Genomic DNA, 20,551 nt, shown 5'->3' on the forward strand with positions numbered 1-20,551 from the left:
CAAGCAATTCTTATTGATAATTTCAATTATTCAGTATTACAGGAAAAAGAAACCTTTGTTATAGTACAAACTGGATACCTGAGCTAGACAATCAGACAATTGAGTAAAGGCGGTAAAAGAATGCATTTCTCAGAAACAGAAAATGCCTAAAATTATAGGGGCAACCTCTCCTTTTTACTTGATTATTTGATAAAATCCTGTTAAGAGTTCTTGAAATCAGAACAAATTTACCAGTCTTTATTCTTTAATTGCAAACAGAATTTACTTCTGGCAAGACTTTTCTGCTGAGATTCTGCTGGACTTGAATGGAGGGCAGTAGTTTCTAACACTCCCCTTTGCTTCCCCTTTTAAATTTAATAGTATTGCAATATATGTGAATAGCACACCAAGTGGTACAGAGACTATCCTGAAGACAAAAAAGCTGTTTATGCCATTTCCCCTATTTCTTTCTTTCCCAGGAACAACAGACTTTTATAGAGCTGTCTGTGGCTCTGACAACCTTCACCTGAGAAAATTCCACTGCCTTCTCCTGAGTTGTGTGAAGATGAAGAAGTGGCAGACTGCTAACATAACAAGAGAAGGAAGGTACACAAATATTTCCTAATATTCCTATTTCCTAATATTTCCTAATCCCAAAAGTTTGAAACTATCCTATATACTGGGATTGTGGCATTCAGTGAGACATAGAGGGTCAAGGCTAAGGATACAGAGGTACATACAGATGATCACCACCTAGACATGTGAGATTCATTTAGATGCAATGATGAGAAGCACAGTCTCTCTCCTCTGGTGAGAAGCACCTTCTGTTCTCTGATACGCTTTTTTTTTCTTTAGCAGGACTAACAATGCCATGGATTATCATTACCAGTACCAGCGAATGCCCCAAGTTCTGATGATCCTCCTTGATGACTTGTGTTTTAAGAGCTTGCAGCAGTATGAAATGGAGGGAAATGGACAGCTGAGTTTTTTTGTGTTCCAGGAATTTTTATAAACAGCAGTTTAGTTCTGTTTTTGAGTTAAGAACTTGGGGCTATTACCAGAACAACATATCCAGGTAGCTCAGAACTCAGCCTAAATACTGGTGTCTGATGCTACTACAGATGAGCTTGGACATTCATCCTGGTCTGCAACTGGACTCCAGGAGGGCCTTGGTGTCCCACAGAGTCTGTGCTGTATCTGCCAACCTTTGGTGGATGTAGATGCTTTAGGGTATCTCAAATGGCATTAGATACCAAAGGACAGTCAGCTCAGGATGTCCTTGTCTGTGCTTTTCCCACAGAGACACATTCCTGGAGCTATATAAAAGTAACCAAGCTCTGAACTGACAGTAATAGTTTCTGAGCATGAACTGTAGAATTATTTTTATTTTAAAGCTGCAAAAAGAAAAATGGGTAAAGGCCTTCTGGAACCTGCCTACACTGTACATAGCATTCACTTCAGGAAGGGATTATTTATGAATAAATGACCAAAACCTTGATGAAATAAATGTTGAGAGACACATTAGAGCTAAAACGAATCTGCATTTATCATTTATCAGGAAGTCATGTAAACAGAATCCTTTATGACAGTTTGGGGAATGTGACAATACATTTCTTTAAAAGTAGCTGAAATTGTCAAAGAGAATAGCTATACTCTTGCAAAAGAACAGAGGGCAGTTTATTGGAAATTAACAACTGTCTGTTCAAGAGAAGTCATCTCAAGATGGTACACCAAGGAAAAAAAGAGATTCACAACAGACTGTTAAGAAACTGCTTCTTAGAGAAGGAATATTTGAATTCTCCTTGCAAAAGGAGGCACATTTGAAATAACAATATTAATAGTAGTGTATGGTCTGATCAGAAACTATACCTGTGTCCATTCATTTGTCTGGGGATCATAAGACTCCACAGTATTAAGATATGTTTGCCCATCATATCCTCCAACAGCATACAACTTGTCACCAAGAAGACACACCCCTACTGCATCTCTGCTAATGCTCATAGAGGCTACAGCAGTCCACATGTCTGTTTTGGGATCATACCTAAAAGAGAATTTGTGTTATGCACTAAAACTGTTACCAAAATTCAACAACAACAAAATGTACTGGAATTGATGCTGTCAAGGTAGTAGAAAACAGAACAGCACAGATCTGTTCAAAGGACTTTCCCCCCTCAATTCCCCTCCCTTTGAAACTGTTTCTTTAGTCATCTGGTAACACAAGCCACTACTAGCCAGATATCTAGTTCTTGCTGCTTTCCAAATAGTCATACAGCCATATACAGCTGCTCTTACTACATTTTGTATGCCTAAACATGCCATGCCACAAACAAGTCTGCTGCTACACCACAGTAGAGCAAGTGCTTGCTTTAAGTATGTCAAAGCACAGGCTGGTAAAATTTGGTTTGGCACTAAGATTACCATTACTAAGATTACCAATTTCAAAAATATGACCCCCAAAAGTGGTTTGAAAAAATCATATGGGAAATACAAAACCCTTTAGACAATTTACAACACTTTTGAAATCAGAAGTATCAGTACAGGAAACAGCAGATGGCTTAATGAAAAAATTGTGTGGTTCTAGAACATTATCAACATTCTTTACAAGTCAAATTGAGAACTACATAGGAGACTCCATGCTATGCTTATGGCAAGGAATATATTTTAATCTGACTAAAAGGGACAATCTTTTTTAAGACTGCAGATGCTTACAGCAGAACTAATGTAATTACAGAGCTCTGAAGGGCTCTAAAAACTGTACGAAGAAAATAATTATTTGGCTAACATCATACTTACTAAAAAGAAGTTGAAAGATGGAAGTCTTAATTTATTTGCATGAAGAGCATAGATACAAAGAGCTCTAACAATTTTATTTGCTGTCCTCTAGTCAAAGTATTACACAAATACATGCAAGCATAACTGTAACACTTGAAGCACACATGCAAACAGAAAAGGGTGATTAGTTAGTTAAATGTAAAAATTACTTTTCCAATTATTTTATAATTTATAAGCAATTGTATTTATCTGGGAATAGCAACTTCTGTTGCAAAATATAATTTAGAAGTTTAGTGTGGTCATAAAAGCCTGATTTTTTAAATTAATATTTCTTAATTCTTTAATTTTTTAAAGGAACTAGTTCCATGAATTTGATGGTCTTCAATTTCAACTCACTTAAAGAACAAGGACAAAATGCATTACAAGATGATTCCAATTTATTGAAGTAATAAGTTCTGTAACTTTGTTTCAGAAAATACTGATGTAGAAAAATACACAGACTTACTTCTCTTTGGTTTCTGATTATCTGTATAGCCCTAAAAATCTGGTATTTGTTGAGAAGTAGCTTCCTATCTGCAAACCTTTCTGGGGTCTTTTCAGTGCAACTTCCACATGTTAAGGACTATGGGCCACCCTGTATTTTCAGTTCTACTAGGACTCTCAAAGTTTGAAAACTACAGCTCTCTTGTGGTGGATTTTTGTAGGGTTTTTTTTTTTTTGCTGCTGTTGTTTTGGTTTGTGGGGGTTTTTTTGTTTGTTTTGGGTTTTTTAGGGGTTAATGGTAGAATATATATCCTGGCATGAATAAATTTAGTAAAAGAAGAATATGGGCAATGAGGACTTACTCTAAGTGTTGGGAAGTAATAGAAAAGAAGAAAAGTTTTACAGCTGGTGGTGGGGGAGCAGGGAGAAAATTAAAGCATAGTTCAGAAATACCTAAAATGCCAGTGAAGATTTAATACAGTGAATTATGAAGTATTTACTACCTTCTAAAATTATTTTATGGATCACATGTGCTACTGCAATTTGTGATACAGTCATTCATGAATCACTTTACAGAAAGATATACCAACCTAGGAATGACTGAATTACATGCCAATTTCCCAGTGTCATTAGAGAGTACAAGAAAGAATTTGATATATAAAGATCCACCAAACCTTACTGTTAACTCCTTTGAAAGTTATTATATGAATAGATTCAGACTTCTTGTGTGAAAGAAGAGCTGCTCCATTTTTAAAAGCAATCAACTCCACATGGTTTCAGTTATCAAACATAATTCATTCAATGAGATTATTAAAATAATCTAGATGAAATGCATTAAGAAGAATTTAAATATTTTATTTAAATATTTTTCTTTAAATATTCTGTCCTGGTAACATTTTGAATCATAGTATGCCTACACAGCATATTTTTATATGTAAGTTTCTTCTGTTCATGCTAAAAATAACACACCTATTCTATTGGGTTCCTACTTACAGCTCTTCCCATAAATCACCTGACAGACTAGCACAGTCAGAGTCCCATGGCAGGATATGCCTCCAGCAGGACATTACCTTTCCACACAGTCTGACAGCCTGGATGTTAAGTTGGATGCTGGAGCATCGTGGCCACCTATGGCATACAAGAACCCGTTCCAGGTGGTTACACCTACACCACCTCTTCTTTTTGACATCTGAGCACAGAGAGTCCATTTGTTTGTATGAGGATCAAAACATTCTACTGACTTAAGACAAGAACTTCCATCTCGACCACCAACTGCATAAAGCCTACAAAGTAAAACAAAAAAAAAAAGAAGAAAATAAATGTTGTCTGAATAAGACAATTTCTAGTAAAACATGAAGGATTTCAAGTTTGTTAAAAAGGGAAGTTTAGAAGGGGACTTTCAACTTTCAGTAGACTGCTCTGTTGTGAAAACTCAGGCAAGATTTTGCTCCAGTCTTTTCCTATTGTAATGATCAATGCATAACAACAATAATTTACAGAAAATGGAATATCTTACACAGCATTTATATTCCAACCTATGCCTATAACTAACAATTTCAAAACTGCATATGTGATTTGCAGGGTCAGAAAGACAAATTCAGTAGTGGATCTGTGCATGCACCATCTCTACCTTGCCTCATCTTAGGCATTCAAGTGCTTTTCTGGACCAGGGTTTTAGTTCATGACTGACAGCACCACCTTAAATCCCTCACACCCACAAGGTAGCCCAATCTGCTTAGTCCTAAGAAAAAGGTTTCTAGCATTTGGTATGGAGGATTTAAATTATTTGCAAGGGCTGACTGAAATGAATGAAAAAAAAAAATTGGTTTAGGAGGACACAATCACAGATGAACCTTTAAAACTAATCAAATAATCAAACTTCACAAAGAGCTTATGAACAGAATTTATGAGCACTCTAGGCATATCAGCAGACATACCCAGCACTATTATTTGTAAAAGTAGGAACACAGAAGCTATTCTAAAAAGGAAGCAATGCATCAGAAGTAAAATCCAGTGAGAAATCACTTCAAATGATATCAGAGCCTAAGAATGGCTAGATAATCAAACAAACATTAGATACTGTAGATAATGATAGTGTGAATTTACAATGGTTACCATGAAGCACTATTTAAGATATCCTCAGTTTGGGTAATACTAGTGTTTGGTTTTTTAAATATACTGACCAAGGAACTTAAATACAAACATCTTATAAATATGGTTGATCTAGTCCTTCTCAGTAACAATTTTAATAAGCTTTAAAAAAAATCCATGGAATTTTCTTTCTTCAGTAGTACAGCTTGTTTAAGGTAAGGAATATACTGAAGGTTTCTGCAAAACTCTGTTGTAGTTCCATAAAGTTCATTACTAAAATCAATCCTTTATGCAACATAACATTTATGAAGCTCCCAACTTTACCTTCCCTCAAAGCATGGAGAGAGTTTTGATCATTTATGCAGTGATTTCACATTCTGGACATGGAGAAAGCCATATTAACTTCTCTATATGGAGGTTTTTCAGTTTCAATCACTGAAACTTAACCAAGTTACAAACAGACATTACAGGAAAGTGCAGAAGTTACTGCTCCTGCATCTGAAATGCTGCATGTGTTTTAAAAAGGTCAGCTGTAGTGATCTTTTGGTGTTGCCTCCATTAAGAGTCTAGGCAATGTTCTATAGCAATAGGGAAATGTGAGGCTCTAATTCTGGTGCTTTTCATCATATCTGAGACCCACTGCTGAATATATAGCAAGCTTAAGACCCAGCTTAGGTATCTGAGACTGCAGTTCCAAGGCAGCTAAGGCACTCTGCTTGCTAGCTGTTCAAGTTCATCCCTCCCTCCTGTAGGCAGTGAGCATTTCCACTCATTCTTGGACTTATTCCAGACCTTAGAGAACACTCTGTAGCTGTCTTTCAGCAGTACTAATTTACCAGTGACTAGGCTTCCAAAATTAAAAAACATGAAAAAACTTTTCTTACCTGGTAGCATTCAAGTAGCTCAAGGAAGATGAACAGATAGCACATAGACAGGAAGTGAAAGTTTGTGGACAATAGAGTGTAAATATTCTGCCACAACCACAATACTACTCAGTAGCTTTTGTCTGCTGTGTCACCCTGGCAAAACATGGCTTGCACCTCTCTCTACTCCCAAAGCAGGGGCACTTCTTTAGTAAGAATTGCATCTCTGACTGGATATGTGCATACCAAGGTGAAACTCAGCTTAATTAAGGGTGAAGCAAGAGACTGAATTTGTTAATTTAGCTTGAATTTCTAACTTTGCTTGGTTAATCATTAATTAGCCTTAGTATATTTAGTGCTGATGCAGTAAGTGCATTCATAATCAGCAGCTCCAAATCTACATTTCTATAGCTTCAAAAAACCACACTGTTTGTGGATCTGTGATTGTTAAAGTATTGAATGCAACCAGACTTACAGCAATGAACTGCTTATAAACAGAAATTAGGCCCAGCTGCACCCAGCCCCTCTGATCTCTGGGGACCAGCTGGAATGCAAGGGGGATTATTTTCTGCCAAATTTCATACTGTAATGCAGCAGGTTCTTGGTATAAGAAAGATCTTGCCATACTGAAGCAAGTCCAGCTGACTGTCACTAGGATGATGAGAGCCCTAGTACACATGACATACAGCTGTTATGCCGTGGAGAGGCTTGCTTGACCCAGGACAGTATCTCTTCTGTGAATGAAGAAACTTGGCTCTTAATGCTTATAACTGATATCTATCAAGAGAAATTATTAATAGTTATTTAAGATGGTCTTTTAATTACATTAAAATAATGAGATTTTAAATTTGAAAACAGAAACTCTTTCACATACTTTCCATTTAATATTGCTACACCAACAGTGCTCCTGGGAGTTGACATGCTAGCTACAAAGTTCCACTGACGAGCCTGTGGATCCCATCTTTCTACTGTATTCAGGTAGCTCCAGCCATCATGTCCTCCTACAGCATACATGGGACCTTCCAATACAGCTACTCCTAAAATACAGATATGAAAACAATTAAGGGGAATAAAGATCAGAAAATTAAGAGGAATAAATATCAGAATTTCTTAGTGACAGTCCAGTGTGCACCACAAAACTGAAAAGAAAAAAAAAATCCTTTTGGTAGCTGATGCTACCAAATACAATCTTCAATATAATCTGAAGGAGAAAGGACATTGAATAAGCAGTTGGCATCTAAACAAAATTTCCACCCCCCGAAACTTTACTTCTGAATGGCTTTTTTGACCAGGTAACCTTTAAAAAATATGCAGGCAGCCTTTACAGAACTGTCCATACCAAGACCGTGACGATGAGTGGACATTGGTGGCATTACACTCCAAGTTTTTGATCTAGGGTTGTAGCACTCCACGGTATTCAATGTTTTCAGTCCATCTCTGCCACCAACAACAAACAATTTATCATCTAAGACTGCAACTCCAAACTGTAATCTTCGTCCATTCATGTTTGCAACTGGAGTCCATGTGTTGGTACGAAGTTCGTATTTTTCAATGCTTGTAGCTCCTGATGACAATATATGCAAGTTACATATGGAAAAAGAACAAGTTGTGAAGCACTAGGGTAGTTTTTATTTTAGTAATATGCTGATTCCCACAAGACACCATGATACCCTGCAGCATATTCTTAAGTCTGAGTAGACAAATAGTCTTTTTTGACTTCCTAAGCAATTACCTGCACCATTACAAAGGACAACTTTCTTGGTGCTTTTCTAGACAAAAACCAGGTTTTGTAATTGCTTTGCAGAATCAAGCCTTTAGAAATAGAAATATTAGGAATATAAACCAACCATGTGGAATGCAATCATATATTGAAATAAACTGTTTTGTAATATTAGAGAAAAAAGCTGATGGTATGTGACATGAACTACCAAGAAACAGCTTTAAAACAACAAATTAAAGAAAACACTTTCTCTGCTCTCACTTTTCTAACTTGCCAGATCTTTTCTAATTACCATTAAAAAGTATGGAATTTTCTATGAAAAAAAAATCCAAGTAGTTCTGACAGAACTATTTAACAATTAGTCAAAATATTTTTGTTGTTTTGGCTTTTTTTTTAAGCATGTTTAGGTCACCTTTGTGTTCTTTCAGACCTCTTCTTCCATTTCCAAGTTACTGCCCCCTCAAGTAAATAAAGATTAGTCTGTATTCAATTAAACAATTCACTACTCAGTAATCAGCTATTCCTATGGTAATTTCAAATCAGAACTCTAGATTCCAGAATATTTACAGCAGTCTCAAAGATATATAGACCTTTTTAACCTAATAAACAGTATACACTTTAGATGTTTCCTGTTCTGTACTGTCAAATCCTTGAATTTAAGATTTAACAGGTTGTAAAAAAATCTATCGAGCATTTCTTTTAAAAAGAACCAAAACAGCTCATCAGCTAAGCATTACATAAGCCAATACCTTTTGTTGCATCCATTCCTCCAACTGCAAACAAAACGCCCACTGTAGATTTTCTAGGTTTGGTGCGAGGGCTTTGCAACATAGGTCGTCTCTCTGGCAACAGATGGTACTTCATTGCTTCCATAATGAGCTTTTGACATTCAATGTCATCCCTAAAGAGTGCGTTGTTCTCCATGTCTGCCAAAAACTGAAAAAGAAAGAAAATCAAACAAGCTGTATTGCTATCAACAATAAAAACATGAAAAATAAAACCATGATTACCAAGATAACGTTTTATATAAATACTTTCACTGCCCAATTTAAAAATCGCTGTATTTTCAAAATGGTCATATAAAAAAATAGGGTAGATTGAAAATAAACTTCTAATAAACAGAACATTCACATTTTGAGGGAAACCATCAATAAATAAATATTTAAAGTGGAAGGCCATCTGATCTTAATGGATGATTTCAGCTTAATGGTGCAAAGGAAGGAAACATAATCTCGAGTTCCAGTGCTGTGTAGGAACGTTCAAGAAAATGGAAACAGGCTTTGGGTATGTAAGTTAGTTCAACCTCATGCTTTTATTCTCAAATTGACCCAATGCAGATGTCTGTAAAAGCCCTTTTAGCACATGCTGAATATTTTAATAAATATTCTGTTCCTCACCCTGACAGTGACCAAGATCATAGTGTACCACTTAATAAAAGCCTTTGTTAAAATTTTTATATCAAGCTTGCAAGCAAATTTGGCAACTTTTAAATCTTAAATATGAATTAAATAAAATTCAACTAAAGACTACTAACAGAAGTTTTAAAGTTCAAAGATTCTGGAGTGGTTTGTCAAATATTTTAGTGATTTGTCCATATTTATCAAACTGCAGGAAAAAATTACATTGATACTCATATTCTACTTATTAGAAGTCTGTAAACTGGCATTTTTCTGAGCTACACAACATGGCATGAATAACAGAAAAAACAAATGAAGTGCCCCACTGGGATTTGGACATTTGTCAGAAAAAGAGAGAGGGAAAAAAGGCAGATGCCTTTGAAAAGCCAAAATCCAAACACTTTGTGAATATTAGACATGCAAGTCCACAAACCAGAATGAGATATCTTTATTGAGCTGTTGACAGCCAACCACTAACAGGTACAAAACTGCTGTGACATCAGTCATCAGACGTACTAAAGGGACTTGCTGTGAAACAGATGTGCACAATATAGTTTTATATAATAAAGCTGCCTTAGGGCTGCAAAGTGGCAAACATGATAACCATGTTTCCAGAAGGGATACAAGTAAGTACAGATGGCTAAACCTGAACACCTCAGTATCAGGCAAAATAACACAAAAAATGACAGAAAACATAACCATCACAGAGAGAATAAAAAACCTTCTCAAAGCCCTTCATCAGTGATTTTCAGAAAACTGAGATTTCTGCAGCATTTCTCTAAGTGGCTAAAGTTCTCACTATTTAAAATAGCAAATGTTGTGTTTTCATGTAAATTAGTAGAGGGAATTTAATCTCTTTCTTTACTTTCATACCTTCAATTATTTCTTCTTTTGACCTAAACGACTGCTTGTATCACTTCACAGGGACACTCTGTGATTATAAAATAATAAACTAAAAGCTGCCTTTTAACTGCCAGTGTGCAATGCTATAGAATTGCACATGATTTAAAATATATATAAAAAAGAAATCAATTAATTCCTATTGTCCTAAATCAGACACTCTCAGAGCTGCATGCATGAAAAGTAAGGCTTGAATACAACATGACCAATTCAGACTTTCAGTATATTTTTCTGATGGACAAGGAGCACATAGTATTTAAAGCAACACTATGTGTGAATGTGAGTTCTGCAACAACAAGATGCAACCTACATTTTCTACAGTTTCTAACCCACTCAACCTATAAAGAATTTCTAACAGCACAGAGTCACAGTCTCTGAAAGCAACTTGATTTAATTTAAAAAGAAATGCAATCTAGTCTGCAGGCTCTTGAAACTAAAACTACTATGATTATTCCTTACTCAAAGAACTTAAAATGGGCTTACTAAGAGTACCTTTTTTTCAAGTTTTATTATTTACATAGGTCCTTGTACTGAAAGCCTTTTTAACAGCATTTACAAATCACATGTTAGCATGAAATCATAGTAACTGCAAATCTGATAAGGAGAAAGGTAGTGCAGAAACTCCAGTACTAGGAATTTCTGTCTAAAAGGAATCTGAGCTGTCTTGTAATTCAGAAATTTCTAATTTTTTCATTTTTTTCATTATTTATCAGAGAAGTAATATTTGCCACCTTACAGCTTAAGAGGCAGACAAATATTCAACTTTAGGAAAAATAAATGTACAAATATTTTGGACACTGCTAGCACTAACCAGAGATGTCCACAAAGGATGCATAAAAACAACCAATAAAACTAACAATTGCTTACAATTTCTTTGCTTCCAGTGTTACAGTTTCAGAGTATTTCCTGAACATTTTTTTAAAGTGTATCTGCATCTCTGCTTGCAATGGTTTTGGTTTCAGCATGATGTTCAACTTTCTAATTTAATTTCTTTCCAATACCTTTAACTCATCAACCATAAAACTAAAAAGCTTTTGATTATGCTATATTTGCTGTCAGATAGCCTAATGCCACATAATCATGAAGAAAAACTTGATTCTAAAAACATTAACACAGTTTTGGGCACTTCAAATACGTTTACTCATCTACTAAATGTTTCCATATTAAAATCATAGCTCTAACACTTTAATGTGCTAAAGAAAGTAATAAATAAAAACATAACAGAGAAATATTGTTTTAGAAATATAAGTATATATTTGGAGATGAGATTAAAAATTAAAGATAAAATAATAAGTAAAATATAATTTTGCTTCTGTATTTCATCTTGCAATTTTCCTAATCAGTTACTGAGTGAACATAATTTGATTTCAGTACATATTTCTGGGATAAATTCTGTAATTTCAGTTTCTAAAGATGTTTCAATTACAGCCAATTAAGCAAAAGGAATACAGGAGGGGTTACTTAGTTATCAATTAATTAAATGTTCAACAAAAGAATGATTTTCTCCTTGTCAATTGCTTTACTCTGAATTATGTTTCTAGAAAAAATGAATGACAAAGTCAAGGCCACAACAGAGAAAATCCTGGTTTTGAATATATAATAATCAGTATGGAAATAAATACTAAAATGCTTGGTAAAGAATCTTACTATCCAGCAAGAGGACATCAGATTAGAAGAAATACACAGAATGTAGTGCATGTGATTTATCACTATGAATTAATTGAACTCCATTTTTCTTGTCTTAATGAATTTTACCTATTATTTGGATTCCATAAAAATCCTATTTTCTTCACTTAAGAGAGAATTCTCACTAAGCAAACTGAAAGTCATAAAGCAAAATCCTTTGACTATATAGAAAATACTAAATATTACTAAAGAAGGTCCAGCAAGGAAAAATAAGAAAGGAAAAAACAAATAAAAATAATCAAACCTAGTTTACAAACTTGCTATCAGGAATTGAATCACAGAATCATGAAATAAGAGTTGGAAGGGACCCATAAAGATCATCACCTCCAACTCCCAGCACCCCACAGGGCATCCCCAAGGACCACCATGTGCTTGAGAGCATTGTCCAAATACTTCTTGAACTCTGTCAGGCTTGGTGCTGTGATCACTGCCCTGGGGAGCCTGTTCCAGTGCCCAGCCACCCTCTGGGTGAAGAACCTTTTCTTGATCTGCAACCTAAATTTGCACTGATACAACTTCACACCATTCCCTCAGGTCCTGTCCCTGGGCACCACAGAGAAGAGATCAGTGTCTGCCCCTCCTCCTCCTTCCCTCCCAAGGGAATTGTAGCTGCACCGAGGTGTCCCCTCAGTGTTCTCTTCTCCAGGCTGAACAGAACAAGTGACTTCAGCCACTCCTTATACTTGAGGGCTTCCCCTCAAAGCCCTTCACCATCTTTGTTGCCCTCTTTTGGACACTTTCTAACAGTTTTAGATCCTTTTTATATTGTGGTGCCCAAAACTGCACACAATATTCAAGATGAGGCTGCCTCAGCCCACAGCAGAGCAGGACAATCCCCTCCTTTGCCTGGCTGGTGATGCTGTGCCTGATGACCCCAGGACAGGGTTGTCCCTCCTGCCTGCCAGGGCACTGCTGGCTCATGTTCAACTTTCTGTTGACCAGGACCCCCAGATCCCTTTCCATGGCACTGCTGTCCAGCATCTCATTCCCCAGTCTGTCTGTACATCCAGGGTTGCCCCATGCAATTTGCAAAGTCTGGCACTTTCCCCTGTTAAACTTTGTACAGTTGGTGACTGCCCAGTCCTCTGATCTGTGGAGGTCGCTCTGCAGGGCCTCCCTGCCTTTGAGGGAATCAGTTTGAGACTAACAAGAGTAGCCATTCCTAGGGGAGTAGGAAAACTGTAATTCCCAACTATTTAAACAAACTGAGCCCAAACCTTCCTCTACATTTTCTGTTAATCTTCTCCAAGAAGGAGAAAAAGTATTGACTGGGAAGAACAAGAAGTATGCAGTGATGGCCTATCAAGAGTTAACAGAAGAAAAATCACTCCAAACAATTAATTCAAATTGCATTTCCTAGCTATTTCTACATGAAGGAAATGTAATGAGCCAAATAAACTGTGCAAGTTCCATATAGAAGAAATTTTAAAAGGACACGGCCTCTAGTGACTAAGATATCTTTGATAAGCATTTTTATAGGCAAGAAAAGCAACTTTTTCTGGAATCTCCCCCCCTTTTTGTGTCCTAGAATCAGAATATGCTGCGGTTTACAGAGACACAAACTATCATGCCTATACAAGATGCTAAGTTCTTACACGCAGCTCTAAGAATCCAGATCACTATAAATTTTATGATTTGACATTATCAATATAATTATACTGTAGACATTATACCCATTGTAACCATGGTATAAACTAGAGAGGAGCTGAACAATTTACTTGTGGAGCAAGCAGAGGCAGTCTAATGTAAGCCAGGAGTTTACTGAGATCTTTCCTTCTCTGTTCCAAATCGTGTCGAACCCACGTAAGTAGTGCATTCAGTATAGTTTCTTCATTAGGAATATTCATGTCATCACTTGCTAAAAGCTTAGCAATTTCAGTGGCTGGCAATAACAGAAATTCCTGATTTCTAATTACTTCCATGAAGTTTTCCTGAAAAAGAAAAGTATTTTAATAGAGGCAGCATCATACTTTGAAGACATTTTATGGAACACCAGCTGTATCCTCCCCTCTTTTCCCTCCCTTCACGTCATCTCTCAGTTGTCCCACTGGAGTACTGATTGGAAGGAAGACCAAAAAAAAAGTTTAAGTACTGAATGATTTTCAACCCTGATCATTTCCCCAACTCAATCATTTAGTCCCACAGACAGATGTGCTAAACAAATGAGGAAAGTGTACAGATAGACAGAGAAATAAGCAATAGGTTGTGGGTGCTAATATCTTGGCACTGCAAAGTGAAGAAATGCTTTCTGAAGTACAGTTAAAAAGATGCAGTTTGTTCCTGTGGTCAAGCAAAGAGCACAACATGCTACAACAACTGGGCACATGTAACTGTTTTCAAAACTGCTAGATGAAAATGTGGTAGTAAGTTTTCAGAGAAAATAAACAACACTAACAATTTTATTGTTGATTTATAATGGATTATTTTATTTTGCTATTTCATAGGTTTTATACAATTGATCTGATTTGACTGGGGAGCGAAACATACAAAGAATCCACAATATTACACATGCCTTGCTACACTAACAATATTTATTCTGATAGGATTCAATCTTCTAACTTTCATCCTGTCATTTTCAGCAACAAATCCTTACTTCAAAATAAGAAATTCATAATATGTAACACATCCTATGCTGATATCTGATTACTTCATAATATGAGGATTTGCAGCATATTCTGTGAGGATTCTGATCAGTTTCGGCTGGAATAGCAGAAATATTAACACACAATCAGCACCAGTACAGTGAAAAACCTGGATGTAACAGAAAAGGGTGATATTATTTCTATCCTCTCTCACCATATACCTTTCTTTACAAGGCAGCAAAGCAAAGCAAGCAAGTAAAATCACAACATGTTCTTGTATTTTGGTAGCTCAGACTGCAGCTAAATTCACACAAAACTGAGAGTAGCTTCATGATGAAAACAAAATTACAATCTATTTATTAAATGCACTGTGGATTGCTAGATAGCCAGCTAATGGGGTGCTGGTTTTGGTCTGCCATCACATGCACCTCTGAAACACCTGGAGAACAAAACATGTTAAATCCACAAATACAGAAGTCTAAGTGGGCCTAATACGAAAATCGGCCTCAGTGCCTTGTTTAATGATTTAAAAAGAAAGAATTGTATGCTAATAAAAAAACCTGTAGATTAGAAGCACATCTTGGAAAGAAAAAAGGATTTTTAGGTCAAAAAAGGGGAGAATATCACAAGAAGAAGCAAGAGATGCACTGCAAAACAGGTCTGAATTTAGTATTTAAAATGGCAACAAAAACAATAGTACAGTTTGGCGTTATATATGCAATGGGCATCATGACAACAAAGCAAGAAAGTTAATACTTCTCTTTTATTGCTTGGCCTAATGCTTTCAAAGATATACCTCAGTACTCCAAAGATACTGACTAATAAAAAAAGCTGAGCTAAGAGGAAAAAACTAATTAGGTGGAAATAGTCCAGCTTACATGAAAGCCATATGTACATAAAACCAATACAAGATTTATAAGGGGAAAGATCAAAGTTACTCCATGCCATGGGTAATTCTGGAAATCAGGAAAATAACTCAAAATGTTATAGGTGTGCATAATTCTACTTGTGGATAGAATTTGGAAAGAAAACTTTCAAAATATTTAATATCTGAAAAGCTTTCCTACAACAAAGGTCCAATTGTCTACACAAAAAAGTGCTTCCAAGTGAGAGCTATAGTAGATTAGAAGGGAGATTGAGTTGTCTTTTCCTCTTTAATTCATTTAACTATTTGTATTATGAAATAAAAGTAAAATTGAACAAATATATGAATTAAAATCAGTGAAAAGAACTGTCCCAATATTCAGAAGCACTACACATGCATTGTTATTTATTTCACTCTGATATTAAATGCTTGGCAGTAAAGTTGAATCTGAGAAGTCATCAAAATTATTTCCACAGTTTAAACACACAGTTCACAGGAATTCATATTCGACTGAGTTCATTTGTTTCCACTGGCTGCTTTTTTTTGGTTCTTTTTCCTAGAGAGTATGCAAGCTGGAGCTGTGCTTTCAGTTTTGCTGAATGAACAAGCAGTGAGCTCTGACGGAGAGAAACACCAACACTTACTGCCTTAAACTTTCCAAATTATCTATCCAGATCACAGGAAGAGGAAGGGGAAAGCACTTGCATGAAAAGTTCTTTTGTCTCTGGAGGCAACAACAAGCTGATCTTGCGTAAGTCAATCAGGGATCCTCTTTGGAAAGCCTTTTTTCCAACTGGATTTCATCACTTCAACAGCTGTTATGTGTAAAAAGCCTGATTTTCGTTCTTGTTTCTTGCAGACCATTGCTTTCTGATGAGAACACGTTCAGTTTCCTCTTGCTTCCATTCTATTTTTAAAGCAGAGACTCCTTTTGAGCAGAGTATCAAAGCATTCCACTGGGAATACAGGCACTCTTTGTCCTATGTCTGCTTTTTTTTATAACCAGAATTGAAAATTCCTCTTCCTTTACAGACAGAGATTCTGAAGACAAAAAGAAGGAGCCAGTGTATCTCCTAGCATTCTTAACCTCCTCATTAGCCTTTTCTTTCCTTCTTCTTATGGGAACTCTCTGTGGAAGAACAGGATATTTCAGAGAACAAATGATCTGCAGTTTCAATCCCTTGCTTTCTGGTCCTGAAAGTAAAGAGAATTTCCCAACCCCAAAATTAGCTCCTCAAAGAGCTTGGAAACTTTATCAAATAAGTAGCCTGAGGCTTATGTATTATCCAAGACAGGGACAAGCAGTCCTCATGATCAATGTTGGGTACTGCTTATTCACATAATCTCAAATTCACTCTTCAGCAACTGCAGAGTGATTAATGCTGATACTCTTAACCACAGATCTGCCTCGGACTTGGTACAGAACAAAAAAATATTAGGAGCACATAAAAATAAGATGCCATGATGTGTATCTCTAAATGATACTTAATCCCTACAGTAGGATGCAGTGAGGTGGTTAGTCTCCCTGCACACTGTGTCAGAAGGATGAAAACCTTGGAGAGCATCAGACACCTGCAGCTTGAGAGGGACTGAGGCTGCCCAACAGGCAGCTCTAACCATGGGGCTCTGCTTAAACTCTGAACGTGGGCAACCAAAAAGCAAGAGGTGTTTGACTCACAGGATCTGAAGGAGAGCAATCAGGAAATGTTATTTTGTCTGCTGACTGCTTCAGTCCACTGGTCAACTAAGTATGAATTCACTAAGAACTGAGCTATCTGACTTCCTGGTAAACTATTAATAGTCAAACAGCTGTCAGATACCACCTTCTTTACTTTTACTCAGATTTGACTGATATGCTAAACAATCAACCAATTGAATACTTGCACTGTGTGCAGGGGCAGTACAGATATTTTAGCTTGACTCCTTGTTGCACTGTTTCTGGATTCCAAAACAGGCTGAGCAGCATGCAGAAACCTTTTCAGTCTTGACAAGGCAGTACTGATCTGTTGTGCTAGGCAGGACTGAGGGAACTTGAAAGACAAAGATATCTTGGGTTTTCACAGGTGAAAAGGAAGTGAATGAGTATTTTCCAAGTCAGTTGATTACTGAGCAGGATATTCTGGACTGCAATTTCAGGTGCAAAAATGTAAAATCCTTGTTTTCGGCACTATCGCCAACTTTGGTTCTGGCCCTTTGTGGACAGAAATAATTTAAATTTCTCTTCTCTTCATGCTCCCCATTAACAAAAGAAAAACCTATCCAGACTGTTGCAAGAAAAAAGGACACATTATCTCTCTTTAATTCTTTCTTCCAAATCATAACTCAATGATTTTTTGTTACCCAACTACTGCCTTACAGGAGAAAGCAAGTCTAAGTGTGCCACACCTTTTCTTCTGCAAAACTACCTAGGTTTCTCTGCTTGGACCCAATCTATTACTCTGTTCTTTTAAGTTTTTCTTTTTATACATTCACGGGCTTCCTCAGAAATCACACAAATTCCAAAACTAACTTTATCTGAATCTTGTAATACTATCACTGCTCACATACTTTCTAAAGAATTCTGATGAAAATCAAAATTACTTTTCACTCTGCTTTAAGCATGCATAACTGATCAATAATGATTAGACAGGCACTCAGGCACCATCACAAAAAGTTTGAATGTCTGCTCTTTCTTTTTTAGTTGCAAATCACAAAGTTAAAATCTGGCTACTGAAGAAGCTACTGACACTTACCTAAGAATACCTCACTAGTCACCACAGATATTTCATGTTCTGGAAATAACACAGGCTAGCTTTTCCTCATCTCGAAGTATTAACTTCCCTTTTGCTTCCTTTTTGTGGAAAAGGATCTATGGGTTTTCATTCAAGGTACACTATCAGCTGTTTCAAACAAACTTGATGTCAAAAAGGGGTGTTTGCTCTGATTCTGAAGACAGCAATAAAAACGCACAGGAGGCATTTTGTGCAAAAATGCCATTACAAATTCATTAAAGTGAGCAGATACAATACTAGCCAGTCCAATACAATTCCTAAAGTTATAATTGTATGCCCCAAATACTAAATATAAACCACAGCAAAACAGGACAACCTTTGCTCAAAAGATATCTTTACTCGGACACATTTTATGATTCTATCAACTCTGTTTTAGAACTGTGATGTGTAAAAATCAGAGTTGCTCTTTATACAGCATTAAATCCACTATGAATTGCTTCAGTTCATGTTTCATTTCATGTATATTGAGGATTTTTCAAGCTTAAGTTTGTAATGCCAATAATCGACCAGTTTTGATAAACTGTTCCCTTCTGTCAAAACAATTCATCAACTGTCAACACAGTAAGCAATAAAGTAATGCAATACTTCAGTCCTTTTAGCATGATATATATCTGTAACAGGAATAAATGCAACATTCAAATCCTTCTTCGTTTTTTTTTAAATCACTGATCCTTTCCAATGACTAATGTACTTTACTCAGACAGAAGAAGCCTATTAACAAAGGCAGACCTAATGGGATAACTCACTGATTCATCCTCCAGTTTAAACAAATGCTCATTTCACCTGAATTTCAAACTTCATGTAAAAAGGTATTTTAATCAAGCAGGTAAGATGATTACAAACTTATTACATGTGTAACAAAAATCTTTAAAGCAGAGAAGTTGTTTTACTTGTAAAAATATTAAATGGCAATCAGGGTTTCTTTTCTGTCAAAGAAAAACTCATAGAAAATAACACATGTAAATTAAAATTTAAGTATTTTATATTATTCAGTAACTTCTACTACAAGTATTTTAAAAGAACCAGAACTATAAACTGTACTCAATATAGTCCCACACTGTTCTATGCAGCCCAATGCAACATAAAAATAATTCCCTTTTAAGAAAGAGAATTTTGCCAGCTACTACAGGTGTACTTAACCCTTACATTCTAATTCTTCTTAATGGAAAGAGCATCAAGCACCTAGCACTTACTAGTGTTGAACATTTTATTTTTTCAAACAGCTTTTAAACAAATGAAATTACTTGGGGATTTATTTTAATTGAAGATTCAATTGGACTAGACATTTCTATGCAGTTTCCATAGCAACATTCATTTCAAAATAAAGAAGCTTTTTCTCTATTACTCATTATTACTAAAATTCAATTTAATGTCTCTGTTGGACCTAAACAACATTAAAAGAGGCCTTGGGAAAAATTCATCTAGCACAACTAATTAGTTTTGAAAATGGCTTTTTAAAATCCACCTAATTTGAATTTCGTTCACATCAAAGCCTTAAAAGCAACAATTTTGCCACTGAAGTAAACAACAGCCAAAAGGCACAGAAATATTTTCCTCTGGTCTGAACAAAAGATACATGCTGCAGAAGAATGGCTTTTAGAAAGTTCACAGCCCTATTTTCCCTAAGTCATGAATTGCCAGTCAGAATACTAAGACTGGAATGCCAACATTCCCTTTTAAGGATGCATTAGTCTAATAATTCTTACTATTCTGATTTTGGCAGTTCACTTAAAATGGACATGACAATTGCCCAGACCAAAATACATACTTATTCTGAAAAAGAACAAGTAGATCAGAGGAGGGAGTTTCTCTTTTCACATATTTTTTCTATCACTGGTCTCATTCAACATAAATTCTAATACTCCTCAAAGGCATAAGCCACATTTACTTTACTGTTTCACTGCACATTCTACCTAACAGCAGACTCCTTATTTTTGTTTTTGCAATAATGAAGACCAAGAATAGAAACATGTAAGTTACAATCTGCACCTTATTTATTGATCTGTCTCAGTAAATTTGTGTGTCCATGATATTAAATATCTGAGAGATCCATTCACTGCACAGGAATATTGTCTTGTATATGGAAAAAAAAAAAAAAGCTATTTTAAACTGTTATACATAGTAAACTAAATTAATTTAAACCAATAAGTAATTTTTTTAAAAAATTATTTCAAACCAGCAAAACCTAAGGCAGCAAGAGGAAGAGCCATGGATTTCTAATACTAATTACAAGACATAAATTACAACTCTTGGATCTAAGCCAATAACTTAATGGCAAGGTAATGCCATGACACACAAGCAAATTAAGTACTATCCTTATTCCCACATCTCTTATGCAGCATCTACGTGCCCTCATTCAAATCCCAAGAGCTTATTTAGGCAAAATTTCATCAACAAGTGAGCAAAATGCCTCACAAAACTGCAAAGAGCAGATGAACTGAC

The 20,551-nt window shown here is 35.9% G+C and overlaps 1 protein-coding gene across 6 annotated transcripts in view; it reads right to left on the minus strand.

Moving 5' to 3' along the window:
* Positions 1-20,551, minus strand: part of KLHL5 (kelch like family member 5) — a 49,999-nt gene that overhangs the window by 1,731 nt on the left and 27,717 nt on the right. For all 6 annotated transcript variants that reach the window (XM_036381943.1, XM_036381942.1, XM_036381941.1 and 3 more), the window contains 6 exons: positions 13,610-13,822; positions 8,658-8,844; positions 7,528-7,752; positions 7,063-7,225; positions 4,305-4,517; positions 1,849-2,020 (listed from right to left, as the gene is read on the minus strand). In XM_036381943.1, coding sequence (XP_036237836.1) covers positions 1,849-2,020; positions 4,305-4,517; positions 7,063-7,225; positions 7,528-7,752; positions 8,658-8,844; positions 13,610-13,822 — 1,173 coding nt within the window. The remainder of the gene's footprint in view (positions 1-1,848; positions 2,021-4,304; positions 4,518-7,062; positions 7,226-7,527; positions 7,753-8,657; positions 8,845-13,609; positions 13,823-20,551) is intronic.

The sequence above is a fragment of the Molothrus ater genome, chromosome 4 (assembly GCF_012460135.2).
Source record: "Molothrus ater isolate BHLD 08-10-18 breed brown headed cowbird chromosome 4, BPBGC_Mater_1.1, whole genome shotgun sequence".
NCBI lineage: Eukaryota > Metazoa > Chordata > Aves > Passeriformes > Icteridae > Molothrus > Molothrus ater.